Source organism: Sus scrofa, chromosome 9 (assembly GCF_054392235.1).
Source record: "Sus scrofa isolate SSC_HxYL_T2T_F1_AM1 chromosome 9, Sscrofa_HxYL_maternal_Yorkshire_Landrace_v2.0, whole genome shotgun sequence".
NCBI classification, from domain to species: domain Eukaryota; kingdom Metazoa; phylum Chordata; class Mammalia; order Artiodactyla; family Suidae; genus Sus; species Sus scrofa.
This window is the reverse complement of record NC_139391.1, coordinates 4,380,542-4,395,529: the sequence shown is the minus strand read 5'-3', so window position 1 is coordinate 4,395,529 and position 14,988 is coordinate 4,380,542. Positions and strand designations below refer to the sequence as shown.

At 43.9% G+C, this 14,988-nt stretch overlaps 3 protein-coding genes across 3 annotated transcripts in view; all 3 read right to left on the bottom strand.

The window, feature by feature from the left end:
* LOC110258217 (olfactory receptor 51G2-like) overlaps positions 1-14,988 on the bottom strand; it is a 96,972-nt gene that overhangs the window by 56,883 nt on the left and 25,101 nt on the right. The gene's annotated exons all lie outside the window — the stretch shown is intronic.
* Positions 854-1,813, bottom strand: LOC110255366 (olfactory receptor 51G2-like). Its single transcript, XM_021062368.2, has one exon. It carries the CDS (start codon positions 1,811-1,813, stop codon positions 854-856), a length of 960 nt encoding a protein of 319 aa, XP_020918027.2.
* Positions 10,898-11,884, bottom strand: LOC100625080 (olfactory receptor 51G1-like). Its single transcript, XM_003357156.3, has one exon. It carries the CDS (start codon positions 11,882-11,884, stop codon positions 10,898-10,900), a length of 987 nt encoding a protein of 328 aa, XP_003357204.3.

Sequence of the window (14,988 nt, the reverse complement as noted above, 5' to 3'; positions counted from 1 at the left end):
AGTGGAAGGGATCGGGAGCTTGGGGTTATCAGATACAACTTGGAATAGATTTACAAGGAGATCCTGTAAATAGCATTGAGAACTATGTCTAGATACTCATGTCGCAACAGAACAAAGGGTGGGGGAAAAACTGTAACTGCAGTGTATACATCTAAGGATAACCTGACCCCCTTGCTGTACAGTGGGAAAATAAAAAAAAAAAAATCTGAAAAAAAAATTATTTCTCAAAATTAAGTAAAATAAGAAATACGAACGTTGCCCTTTTATACTCTAGGGAAAAAAACCTCCTCAGAAAGGACAGAACAAGAGTATAAAATTTTAAAAGATAATGTTGATGCACCACGAAGACTGATAACTTATGGTTTACGTTCTAATATGCTCTTATATCAAGATACAATTTTTTTCCCATTTAAGAAAGGTAGCAGAAGCCGATTTACAAACACATTTATATAATGAGCAAGATAATAGAAGGTTCTCTGACAAAGAGAGTATGTCAAGAAGCAACGAAATAAGGGTTTAGGACACTTAAGGAAAACCGAATGGACAGGTGACCTTGAGTCAGGGCTGGGATTAGAAATGGGAGACAATCATTGGATGGCAATGATTTCCAACACACTCTGCTCCAACACAGCAGCACCTAGAAGGCACTTATGAGCTGTATCTCAAGTCCTGCTCTATCGTCCCAGGGACACCACCTCTCTCCTTCAGGACCTTTTCATGTTGATCTGTTGATTCCATTTCTGCTCTTCAAGCCGTTTTTGTTGGTAACTCTGGTGCCCACATCCCGAGAGCAGAGACACCACTGTGTGTTGACATTACTAAGACTGACGCCATCACCATCTTGAGGACGTGTCTACATCACGGCAGAACCAATTTTTTGGGGGAAAAGCAGGCGGAGAACTCCTTGCCGGATCTGCTTGGTCTTCACACTGTAGATGATTGGATTGAGCACAGGTGGGACTAACAGGTAGATATGCGCCATGAGGATGTGCACGAGGGGGGGTGACTGGGTGGCAAAACGATGGACAACAGACAGCCCAATCATGGGCACGTAGAGGATAAGCACAGCACAGATGTGGGACACGCAGGTGTTGAGGGCCTTCCACCTCCCCTCCGGGGATGAAATGCCTAATACGGAACGAAGGATGAAAACGTAAGACACGAAAATACCCAGAGAGTCCAGGCCCCACAGCGCTGTGATCAGAACCAGCCCATATATAACATTAAACCTGGTGTCAGCACAGGCGAGGCGGATCATGTCCTGGTGCAGGCAATAGGAATGAGAGAGGACGTGGGAGCCGCAAAAGGGAAAGAAGGCCAGTCGGGCCAGAAGGGGGATCATGGCCACGGCACTCCTCAGCAGGGCTGCGATGCCCACCTTAGCGATGAGAGCCGGAGTGAGGAGGGTAGCATATCGTAGGGGGTGGCAGATGGCCACATACCGGTCAAGAGCCATGGCCAGGAGCACAGAGGATTCAGTGAAGGAGAAAGTATGAATGAGAAACATTTGGACCACACAGCTACTGAACTGGATCTCCCTGGACCTGGACCACAGCACCCTGAAGAGGGACGGCATCGTGGGCAAGGACATGCCCATGTCCGTGAGGGAGAGCATGGCCAAGAAGTAGCACATGGGCTCGTGGAGTCGGGGGTCGGTCCAAACAACATGCAGGATTGTACAGTTGCCCACGACCCCGGCGAGGTAGAGGAGGCAGAACGGGAGGGAGATCCAGGGGTGGAAGTCCTCATGCCCAGGGATACCCGAGAGGTAGAACGTCCAGGAGAGGGTACGGCTGCAATTGGCAGCTGCCATGGGGCTTAGGCCTATCACGCCACAACCCAGTGTCACAACCCAACGTCACAATGGCATCCCAACGGGCGGGGCGGGGGCGATGGCAGGATCAGCATCTGTGTCGCAGAAACAAAACAAAGCAAACCTTCATTCTGTCCTTAATCCCTCCTAAGTTCATCCCCACATTCTCGAGTTGTCCTTTCTGTCCCCACTTCATTGCTGACTTGTCAGTTCAGGAAAATACCCACTTTTATAACCAGAATTCCCTTCCGCATCCAGATGCAAATCTATGCCCGTACGTTCTGAATCGGGACAACACTGTTCTAAAGACACAAAGAGTGGCACACACGCAGCCCACTCCAGACTACAGTCTGCATTTTGTTTGTTTCTTTGGGAACATCCTTCGGCAGAGTTACTGTTCTAACCTTAGCTCTTTTTCTGAAAGAAAAAAAGAATGAAAGAAGGAAGGAAGGAAGGAAGGAAGGAAGGAAGGAAGGAAGGAAGGAAAGAAGGAAAGAAGGAAAGAAAGAAAGAAAGAAAGAAAGAAAGAAAGAAAGAAAGAAAGAAAGAAAGAAAGAAAGAAGACACCTGCAGTGACTTATATGAAACGTCTTTGCGCTTGAGAGCTTTTCCAGCAGCACTAGCACACCCGGGAGGTGCCTCTGCAGAAGGCAGGCAAGAATTGGTCCACAGGTTCCCTCTTCTTCCTCAGACATCGGCGCATACGTAACGGTGACCACAGGACTGGTGTCCACAGACACTCAGCTCCAACGGCAGTTGAGTGTTGGACCCAGCATCCCTAAGAGCTAAACACAGGTTAAGATAGGCTTGGAACTATATGGGACTAGTAAAAATTATAAAGTACATACACACATATATATTTTTGCTTTACTCATGGCACATGGAAGTTCCCAAGCTAGGGGTCAAATTGGAGCTGCAGCTGCTGGTCTACACCACAGCCCTAGCAGCATGGGATCCAAGCTGCATCTGCAACCTACACCATGGCTCACAGCAACGCTGGTTCCCCAACCCACTGGCGAGGCTAGACTTTGAACTCACATCCTCATGGATCTTAGTCAGGCTTGTTATCTCTGAGACGCACAATGAGAACTCCCTAAAAGACGTAATTTTTTTTTTTTTTTTTTTTTTTTTTTTTTTTTTTTGCTTTTTAGGGCCACACTTGTGACATACGGGGTAGAGGTTAAATCGGAGCTATAGCTGCCAGCCTTTGCCGCAGCCAAAAGATGTAATTTTTATATGCAATGTTAAGCAAAGCACAACTGACTCTGATCTGATTTTAAAGATGCAGAATCTTCTTCCTATTATGTTTCAGATTTATCAGTCATTTAAAGACTGGCTTTTTCTACAGAAAAAAAGAAAAGAGAAGAAAAGAAAAAGAATTGATAGGGGTAGTGGAAAGATGGAGTAGAAACATGATTCAAAGCCAAAACCAGATAAAATAAGCCCAAATAATGCTCCACAAAAATACTAGGGGAATCACTTTGACGCTAAATCTTTTTTCTACTCAGACACCAAATTCCAGTACCTCTTCTGTGGTCAAGAAAAACATCTCTGAAATAAGAATGGTGAGCCACCTCTCACAAAGCCAACTATCTATCACTTTTCAAGCATTCTTGTTCATCAAAATACTGGTTTGAGAATTTACAATTCATGGGACAGGTTACCTCCCATTGTAAATTTTTTTTTTTTTTTTGTCTTTTTAGGGCTGCACCCACAGCATATGGAGGTTCCAAGGCTAGGGGTCGAACCCGAGGTGAAGCTGCTGGCCTCCACCACAGCCACAGCAACACCAGACTCAGATGCATCTATGACCTACACCACAGCTCAGGGCAACACCAGATCCTTAACCCACTGAGCAAGGCCAAGGATCGAATCTGCAACCTCATGGATAGCAGTTGGGTTTGTTACTGCTGAGCCACCACGGGAACTCCTAGACTTTTGTTTTTTAGAGCTGTTTTAGGTTCACGGCAAAACTGAGAAGCATAGCAACTTCCCATGTCTTCCCTGCCCCCCACATGCACAGCCTCCCCCACTGTCACCATCCCCCACCAGAGCGGTCCTTTTGTTAAGTGGCTGAACCTGCACTGACGCGTCATAATTCCCCAAAGTCAACAGTTCACATGAGAGGCACACCTGGTGTTACATATTCCACGGGTTTGGACAAAGGTGTAATGGTGTGTAGCCATCATTACAGTATCACATATTTTCTCTGGCCCCCAACTCCTGGCAGCTGTGGATCTTTTTACCATTTTCATAGTTTGGGGTTTTCCAGAAGGTCATATAGTGGGCATCATACAGGATGTAGCCTTTTCAGACTGGATTCTTTCACTTAGCACGTATTTAAATTTTTTCTCTTTTTATGCCTTGAGAACACATGTATTTTTACCGTGAAATAATATTGCACTGTCTAGATGTACTACTGCTAATCCTACTGAAGGGCATTTTGGTTGCTTCTCACGTTTGGCCATCACCAAGAAGGCTGCTGTAAACATCCACATATCAGCTGCTGTGTGGACCTAAGTCACGATCTTGCCATCGTGTAAAGTCTCCTTCGGTCTTTTGAGACATCCAGTGCCCTTCAATCTGCTCTAATTCCATGTAAATAAACCCTGGCTGCAGAAGATATTCCCCGGGGATACGTCATACTTTTCTAGGATGTGAAAGACCCATAAGCACGACATCAAATAAATAAATTCCGTATCCACGTCTAGTCTTTCCGACTGTTGATGTTACATTTAAGTTCTGCCCACATGTTGTCTGAACTGATACTCGTTACAGCCCTGCCGTTTTCCTCCTTCTGCCTGGCTTGTCGCCTCCCCAAATTCCGGTCTGTCTCCTTCACCCTCCTGTCCACGCTGGGACTAAGGATAACCTTCAATGCCCAGATTTTCCAGTATTGTCCCTTCTTTTTGTTGATTCTTTTCCAATTTCTATTCCATACTCCAAATTCCGAAATCTGGTTCTTTCCATCTCACTGATTGGTAAATTCAGCCCATTTTTATTCTGAAATTATAACCTCTCTCTACTATTGCCAAGAAGGAGTAAACATAAGTTTCATTGAAAATTGTAAGTTATGGGAGTTCCCGTCATGGCGCAGCGGAAACGAGTCCGACTAGGAACCATGAAGTTGCAGGTTCGATCGCTGACCTCGCTCAGTGGGTTAAGGATCCAGCTTTGCTGTGAGTGGCGGTGTAGGTCACAGACACAGCTCGGATCCCACGTTGCTGTGGCTGTGGCGCAGGCCGGTGGCTACAGCTCTGATTCAACCCCTAGCCTGGGAACCTCCATGTGCCGCAGGTGTGGTCCTGAAAAGACAAAAAGACAAAAAAACCCCAAAACCAAAACTGTAAGATAGCTGATCTGGAGGCCAATCTGAAGCACCTCTGGTCACCTCAATAATCTTGACTGAGGTTTTAAGGCGACAGCCATGCACCCTTTCCCTACTTTAGACTCTGTTACTCTGGTTCTGCCACCACGTCATTAACCTAAGCTATATGCCGGTCTCAATGTCTTATTCACTTTAATTTTGACCACCTGACCTTCTTGTTCTCCTCTCTGTACCAAAGCTGCCTCCTCTGTAAAGCGAAGGTAGTAACAATTTGACGGGATGTGCAAGGGGAAAGGAGACATTGTGGGTAAAATATTTAGCATGAAGCCTTTTATATGATGACAGTGGTGATGACAACAACAGTAATGACGATGCCAACAGTAACAGTAACTCTCTGGAGGATACGGGCAAGAGGAAGACACGGGAGACCGTGGCGTGTCCTCCTGCAGAGAAGAGCTCCGTGAGTGTCGATCTCACGAAAGTGCCCCCGGTCGGCTGAGAAGTCGAAGACGAATCCCAGCGGCTTCATCTCCTTTTCACCCAGTAAAGATTCAGTACAGACACAGACATAAAGTGCGTCCCGACCTGTTCACCCACTCTGAAATTCTCCTGATCCTGAGGATGGCACTACATACATATACCTTGTTTTACTCAGTGCCCATTTCGGGAAATAAACAACAACAACAACAACAACAAAGAAACAGAGTCCAGGATAGAAAAGCAATGTCACCAAAAAGAGAATGAGATCTTGGGCACTTCTGGGAAAGAGGAACCAGAGCAGTCACATCAGCATTCTGAAGTGACAGCAGAAATACTCATTACACCTCATACATTCACTAGTGTCTGATCCATCTGCTACTTCTCAAGCTCTTTATTGCTGCAGCGGTTCACGTGGACAGTCCAGCTCCTACTGCTCCCGATCCTGCCATCTGAAACTCATGCACATCATCTGGCGATGGACTCCGCCAGAGGAGGCAAGGGGAGTTTGTGGAGAGAGTTCATAAACTCCAGAATCTCAAGGATGCACATAATATGTGGTTTAAAACATAGTTCATAAGTAAGGTCATGTTAAAAATCACTGGTACTTGGGATTGGGAGAGAACTGGACGCTTCTCTGGTGTAACCCCACCTTATTCTGGAATTTCTCTCGTGTTATAGCTGGAACTAGTCCTTCCCCCTGTGTGAGCATTCCTGTTCATGGACAGACCACATACCATGAACGTCTAGAGCACAGAGGGCGACTCTCACCTGAACGTCTGAGTCTGACTTGAATGCTGTGTGCATGGGTGTGAACCGTGAAGGGATGTGGAGAAATTATGTCCCGTAATGAACTAAGAACCTCTCCCTTCCTGAATCCGTCTCCTGGCCCTCCTTCCCATAGTTGAGGCGTCTTCCCTGCTCTCTTCTGTCTCTCAAACCCCCCTCTATATTCTTCTATTACCTCCCACTTTCATCTTTCCCAGTCCTCACCTACTCGGTAGAAGAGTCCCTCTTGTCAAGAGACGGTTCTAACACGCAAAGCAAAAAGGATGAGCTGATAAGTCTGCCTCCAGTCCTTAGAGACACGGGCCCCAGGAGAAACTCAGGACAGTGCCTGTAACCCTGTCCGTGCCACTATTTCAGTTGATGGCCTTTCCCCAAACCCTTCCTTTACTCTTCCGGATATGGCAGTTCAGGAATTCAAAGCAAGAAGTCCACAGAGAGTCTCAACTATGCACCACCTCAGTGTCTGGAATATATGATGTGGGGCAACATGAGACAAAATGCTAGTTTGTATCCTGGTAAAGAATCTCAGCTGTGGTGCAGCCAGTGAGAGGGACTTATTGAGGACAAAGCGTGGATGGCTATAGAGTCCATAACCAAAGAGCTGGAAGTGCCTCGTTTGGTCCCACTGCTACGCACTAGATGAAAATGAAACTCACTAAAGTGAAATGCATACCTAAAAACTACTACAATAGGGAGTATACGGGGAGTCTCTATTAACTCAATTTTGCTATAATCTTAAAACTGCTCTAAAAATTAAGACCTACTTTAAAGGTCATAAGTATTGTGATCTCTCAAATCTGATTCTCTATAGGGTGGTACCTTATCCATTGTGCCACAGGTTCTTTGCCTGATGAAACGGATTAGATACATTTGGTCTGATTATAAAAAGAAGCTTCCACTCAGTGAATAAAACTCCTTATGGTGTCAACAACATTGACTTCTAGAGGTCTACTGGTGATTAAGCCATGCAGAAAGGCGGGCAGGTGGGCTACTGAATGCTAAGAAATCTCTAATCAGGGTGAGTAAAACTCCCCATGTCTGTCAACAATATTGACTTCTAAATGTGGAGTAAAGGAATTTCCTTTAAAAATATCTTCTACTGTTCATCTTTTTCACTCTAGTTTTGAACTTGGTAATATGCATTTAATTACGAATGTTCACGCTCATCTCTTCACTCGACTAAGATATTATTACTGCATATGTGTCAAAGTTTTCTAATCTTTGGGTACTCTCATGTTTAATATATTCATTGAGCACTGGCTCTTTCAGACATTGAACAAAACAGAATTATCCCAGTAGCACAGTTCTAATGAAGAAAATTTATTTAGTTATTACAGGAATTTACCATCCACTGCTAGTCCATGAAAATAAGAGGTTCCGTCTACCCTTCCACTTTCTACAGAAAACCTCACATCTCCAACCTCAGTCTCCTTGTGAAAGTACCAAAGAAGTGAGGTGACCTCACTGCCGTCATGGGCACTGAATGCCCCAGAATTTCCTTACATACTTTTTTAATTTTAACGCAAATCACTCTGACGTCATCGAAGTTTGATATGATCCAGGATCCCAAAGGTAAAGGATTATTATCAGTCAGCAACCACTCTCCTTTACCATAAGGCCCATATGTATATAGCTCAGGAATGTCATAGGAGAAGCTAAATGAGCAATTTCACCTGCCATTGCCACCATTTTTGGCAGCCTAGGTCACAAACTCAATTTTGAATGAGTCATCATGATGGGGTGAAGGTGATGGGGAAACATCCACATCGAGAGCTACAGATAGACCACGTCATAGAGCACAAAGCCTGGGAGTCACTACACAGCTGAAAGGCAGAGTGGAAGACTGTACTTTCAGGGATCATTTCTATAGTTTGTGAAAGGCAGGGTGGTTTTGAGGAGAAGGCATCCTTCGTCTCTCTTTCAGATCGACTTTATTCTGTGTCCTGACCATAAAGAGTTGCATCAACAGGTGTCTTTACTCTGTGACTTCTGGTTTGACTTGGTCGGTGATGGAAACGGCAGGAAACAAGAACACAGGAGAACATACCATCGCCGTGTCTACTCCCTGACTCCCCACCAAGCCCTCCCTCGGGCTTCCACATGCTCATCGCATCTCTCCCGAGAAACAGAACGCTCATGCCAGGTGTCCTCCTCATGTGTCCTTCTCGCGTCTTGGTAATTTTCATTTCCCCCTTGTCACGTCAGGACTAGCAATGGCAGCAAAGTCCCTTCTATAATACTATAGTAATATGCTATGTACTATTATATTAATATGGTACATATATATTTATATACCCATATATCTTCTTGGATTTGGGATTTGATTTTCCTGAATCTTGCTCACATATGTTCAATGACCTCTGACCCACTTATAAATTCTTTAAATTATAAGGATTTCAAAAAAACACCCCCCAAAAAAATTTTTAAAAAATCAATCAATAATCCAGTGTGAGCAAGGCGTATTTTTCCTGACAGCAAGTTAAGCAAAAGAAAAGAGAACTGTCCACCTCATTTACATATGTACATCTCTCCGTCACTCTCTATCACTGTCTGTCAGCATCACGAACACAATCCGCGAGTTTATTATATGTTGAAGTTTTAATACGTGTAGTTTAAAACATGACTAGAAGTATGATGTTCAGTTTTTAAATGAATTGTCTTTTTACCCCCAAATGGGGAGGGGGTTCATCTCAAAGAGAGACTTGCCCAAGTGTAGAAGATGCCGTTTCAAGTAAGTCTTCGCATATTTAGTTTTCCGCATAGAACAGTGAGAAGAAGCTGAGACTGAGGAAGGGTCAGGAGAAGACAGAGCAAGTCTGCCCAAACAAAGATGAGAAGAGAGGACTCTCTTATGAAGGGAAGCTGAATAAATTCCTGAAGAGCTGATGCACACAGAACAGAGTGATGGGGTCGCCTGTGATTTACCCTGGAGCTCAGACTCCACATATCCACAATACATTAATGCTTTTGCCATGGATAAGCCTTACTGCCAGTATTTATTTATTCCTTTTTATATTCTCCAGCATTCAGTGGCCCCAGCTGCTATAAAATCTGCCTTCTATCTGATTTCATCTTTATATTTTCACAGACTGTTTTGTTTTAAATTCATTTGGAACTTAAGAATTTGATGTCCATTTTTGTTGTGTTCCTTGAGATAAGTTTACTTCCTAAATGAATTTTTTAAAACGTGATTCTGTATAGTTTAAATTTTTTAACTTATATGCTGTATTCTTCCTTCTTTTCGAATTGTCCAGACATAATATTACATAAAAAGTGTCTGCTTACCTTTTTCAGCTCCCCACTATTTAACCAATGGGGGGGGGGTGTTAGGGGAGTGATTTAATATAGTATTTGTACAAAAATAAGTAGTTTGAGTCCTCTGAGAACTCTCTTTCTAATCGCCTTAGATCCATTTCTATTTTCCATTACAATGTGAATTTAACCTTGAATGCTGAAAATGTGTTTCCTCTTATTTCCTAGGGAATTGCGTGAGGCAGTAGGATCTTAGGTGCTGACGGTTCTCTTGTTCTAATTTGTTTAAAGTTCTACTCCTGAGAAGGTCTGCCTAATAGGCGTGTACACTAATAAAGTGATGCTGATTTTTTAACCCCATTTCATGAGTATACAGAGCTCCTTTGGTGTGAGGTCTGGATTTGTCTTGAGTTTTCCCCATGGAAGAAAACGAACTCTAGGCAGTTATTGCCCAGCGTTTTCTGACAACCATATCAAAAGAAGCAGAGGAAACAAAGAAATGTGATAGTTTCATTTATTCCATCTCTAAATTCAAACATCCATCTGATTATGGTTTGAGGCAAAATATGAAGAGTTGGGAGTTCCTGTTGTGGCTCAGTGGAAATGAACCCAACTAGTATCCATGAGAATGTGGGTTGGATCTCTGGCCTCGATCCGTGGGGTAAGGATCCAGCATTGCCATGAGCTGTGGTGTAGGTCACAGACGTGGCTCAGATCTGGTGTTGCTGTGGCTGGTAGCTGCAGCTCTGATTCAACCCCTAGCATGGGAACTTCCATATGCTGCAGGTGCAGCCCTAAAATGCAAAAAAAAAAGAAGAAGAAGAATAACAACAATGAAGTCCACTTTGTCTTAATGGAAAGAAAATAACAAAATATACCTAATTATCAACACCAACTCTACCAAACATTATTTTTTTTAAACTTTGAATATTTAACTTGTGTTTTAACATGGACAATCAGACGTCTCTTCAAACCTGAAGGTGAAAATATCGCCATAAAATATTTGAATGAAAGAAATTCCCTCTTACTAAACCTTCTGACACAAGGAATTTGAGATGCTTTAAAGCTAGGAAATAATGATAGAAACAGATGCATTTTTTTTTTGGAGGGACATGTAGAATGTATCAACTATCATGGAATTATTATGTACCAAATGTGAGCAAGAATTCCTAACCTGATTATCTTCAGAATGAAGAACATGAATTCAAAGGTCCAGATATCAGGGAATCTCGTGCCTTCTAAGTGGGAGCAAGCCCAACCCTTTTGGAGAATAGTATCCTTAGGAAACCCTGGCGAATCTGCTTTGTCTTGATGCTGTAAATAATTGGGTTGAGCACAGGTGGAACTAACAGGTAAACATTGGCCATGGTGACGTGAATCACGGGAGAAGAGTGTTTTGCAAAGCGATGCACCAGGGATAACCCTATCATTGGCACGTAGAGAATAAGCACAGCACAAATATGAGAGGCACATGTGTTGAGGGCTTTGAGCTTCCCCCTCTTGGATGCGATGCGTAGCACAGAGCGGAAGATGAAAGCATATGATAAAAAAATTCCTAGAGCGTCTACACCCCAATAAAACACCACGACAAACAAGCCAAACAGAACGTTGAACGAGATGTCAGCACAGGCCAAACGGATGATATCTTGATGTAAGCAGAAAGAGTGGGAGAGGACGTGGGAGTGACAGAAGGAAAGTCTGGGAATGCGAACAAGAACAACAGGGAGGACAGGAGAGCATCTGATGACAATGAAGCCCCCTATGTAGACAATGCGTCGGGGGGTGAGCTTGCTGCAATACCTCAAAGGATCGCAAATGGCAACGTAGCGGTCAAGGGCCATGGCCAGGAGCACGGCTGATTCCATCAGAGAAAAGGTGTGGATGAAATACATCTGGGCCACACACGCGTTTATCTCGATCTCCTTCGCATCGAACCAGAAGGTTTTCAGCACTGTTGGCAGAGTGGAGATGGACATGCCCAGGTCGGTGAGGGCGAGCATGGCCAGGAAGTAGTACATGGGTTCGTGCAGACGCTGGTCAGTGTGGATGATGTGAAGGATTGTGCAGTTGCCCACGGTGCCCATCAGGTAGAGCACACAAAAGGGGAGGGAGAGGAAGGGCTGCACATTCTCAGAGCCGGGAATCCCAGTGAGGTAGAAGGAAGCCGACGGTCCACTACTGGCATTAGAGCCTGGGGCAGTCACGAGGCTGGCCCACGGAGCCATTCTGCTGCCCTTAACATGTGGACGCCTAAAAGGAGAGGATACCAAGTCATGCTTCTCTGTTTGTTCTTTTTCCTAATTTTCAATTCTTGCTTAGCAGGGACATCATGCATACAGGCTGGAAAATGATTTTGAAAAATCAGCTAATGTCGCCATCCTCTTTTAATGACTACTATTTAATCCTTAAAAGGGTCTGAGGTCATTGCATCGTCATCTGCCCATCTTTTACCCTATTAATTCTAGATTTTGGAGTGATTCATAAAATATTCTTTCCTCCCCTAAGTTTACGACGTAGTCTCCTCTGTTCTCTAACAATATTTTGATAGGATGGCTGGGTTTTATGTACTTTTAGATGTGTCATTTACTTGCCATTTATTTTTGTGTGTGATGTAAGAAAATTTCCCCAGACCCTGACCGCTCCGTGTTAAGCATTCCTTGGTGGAAACGTCTTCAGAATGAATATCAGAAAAAACTCAGGCCATCAATGCATAGACTTAGTTTTATGCAACATTAAAAAAAAAAAAAATCGCAAGACTAATCAAGTCACATTATAAGATATGAAACTTATTTCAGAAACACTGTATATGAGGCAAGTGTGGTTGGCATTTAGAGAGGCACATGAATCAGCCCTCACCCTGGTTTAAATGGGAATCAGAAGTCCACAAGCATCTGAGGGTAAATAATGTTTACCCTATTTAGGCAGTCTAGGGTATTCGGATTTGGTTTCACTTTCACATTCTCCACCAAGGTTTATTTACGTGTACCTATCCTCCAGTGAGGCAAGAGTTTTATTTAAGTGAATTTCTATCATCGGCTCCCTGGGTAGAAGTGATTTGAGAGCTCTATCAGCTTTGTTGAACTTGGAGCCTCCCTTTTACCATCTCTGGAACTCACAACCAGTTTTCTGATATTGCCATCTGTGGACGTGGCCTTGGGCCATCTGACAGATGCCAAAACAAAACAAAACAAAACAACAACAAAAAATTCAGCCATCACAGCCTCATTATTAAGGTCAGAGTGAAGTTAACCCACCCAAGACTGTGATCCAGTGGCTTATTGTAACTGCAAAAATCTGCTGCCATTCTCTTGTTTTTGTCTTTTGCTCATTGTTTCACTGTATTTCAATGATAAAGATAACAAGCCTTGTCTCACCATATTAGACAGATAATTAAATTAAATTACATATGAAAATGCTGACCACGGTCCTCTTTCAATTTGAATGTTTACATTTTAATCATCCCATTTTTACCATAAAGTATCAATGATGTCAATAGAAAAATACATTATCGATAAATAAATGGAGGCTTAGAAAATTAAATGGTTTGACCATGTCACCTAAGTGCAATGACAGATTTAACAGACGTCAGCTTCAGGGTTCTGCCCCTGCAGATGGGGATTTTCCAACACAGTGGTTCCCTCATTTATGTGGCTGCTGCAGCCGTGTGCCTAGCTTGGCCCATGTGTGAAGCTTCTGGATTTTGCCTACCATCCTGGGCAATCCTTGATGCCACGATATTATTAAAACAAACAAAAATCAGTTCCTTCAGACACTCAACTGCACTGGTATTTAACTTTTACTTCCTGTCTCATAGCCATACAGCATCTTAGCTCTGTGAACTAAATCCCATGCCCTTTAACCACCTGTGCCTGGTCCTTCAAGACTCAATGATTCTTTCATAGTATTCATTTGGTTATTAATGAAGATCTCTTCATGGTGAAAGAAAAACAGACACTCTGACCCAATTCCTTAAGTTTATCCATGAGCCATAACCACCTCCTATCTAAGCATACTCATACACTCTTAAAAATTACTTACAGGCTTGTTATCATATTTGAACCAGGGACTGTCCACATGAGCTCCACACAACACATGTCCTCTACGAGTGGCCTGAGATTCAGAAATGCCACCGAGCAGACTAAGAACAGTTGTCATTAGAATCCAAGCCTTGCTTCTACGGCTTCCACTATACATTTTAACTCTATGTTCAGAAATCAGCCCCAGTTGTGTTTTGTAAAGACCTCCCATCACACACTAGGAATTACTAGAGTGAAAGATAAAAATCATAAACGGCCCTTCCTGCTCAGACTCACGATAGTCTTACTCGGCTGCCCTGATTAATAATACCCTTGTCCTCGCCAGCAAACGCCTCCAAGTTTTACCTGAACCGGCACCAGTCTTCTTACATTTCTTTAGTGTTTTGCCATAAACACAGCCAAGAAGAAACCTGAGGGAGGCAGGCCCTGAAAGGAAAAGCTTCTGCTGGCCAGGAAAGGGAGGAGAGTTGTGAGACTCTCGGCAACGAGAATGCTGCCTTAGGCGGAAATGACTCCAACTAGGAACCACGAGGCTGCAGGTTTGATCCCTGGCCTCGCTCAGTGGGTTAAGGATCCGGTGTTGCTGTGACTGCAGTGTGGGCCAGCAGCTGTAGCTCTGATGAGACCTCTAGGCTGGGAACCTCCATATGCTATGGGTGTGGCCCTAAAAAAGACAAAAGACAAAAAAAAGAAAAGAAAAAAGAAAAGAATGCTGCCTTAGGAAGTTGTTATAGACCACCAAATATTAGGGTGGGGGTTGGGGAAGATAATCCGCTGCATTTTGTTACTTGATTTAACTCACAGGAAGAGGGCTCTAACGTCACGGTGACAATTCAGTTACAGTGGCCGAAGGAGGCCTTCCTGCCAAGAGGAAGCCCCCGCATAGGAAGGGGAAATGGGGAGCCAGCACACTTCCAAGCTGGACATTCAGCCTGGGACCTCAGGACACCGTGAAACACAAGTGAAGCTGGTGAGAGCAGGGAGGTCAGAATCTGGAAATAGATATGTGTGCACAGTTCTGGAGACAAAGCTTAAAACCAAGAGAACGAACAATATCATCCTTTAAGGATCTGGATCAGTTGGAACGACTTAAAAAGCGTGGGGAAAAGGACTGAAAGAACACAGTAAGGTACATAACCGGTCTGTTGTCAGCTCCCTGCATCTCTCCTTAATCGAAGCATCCTTGCAAGACTGAATTGCTCTCATCAATCCTTCAGTAAGCCCTAGTCACCAAATCCAAAAAATGCTCATGCCCTCATCATAATTAACCCTCAGGAGCGTGTGAAGTGGCT

Excerpts from the sequence above, each read along its gene's own strand:
- LOC110255366 (XM_021062368.2), bottom strand. The coding sequence starts at position 1,813 with ATGGCAGCTGCCAATTGCAGCCGTACCCTCTCCTGGACGTTCTACCTC.
- LOC100625080 (XM_003357156.3), bottom strand. The coding sequence starts at position 11,884 with ATGGCTCCGTGGGCCAGCCTCGTGACTGCCCCAGGCTCTAATGCCAGT.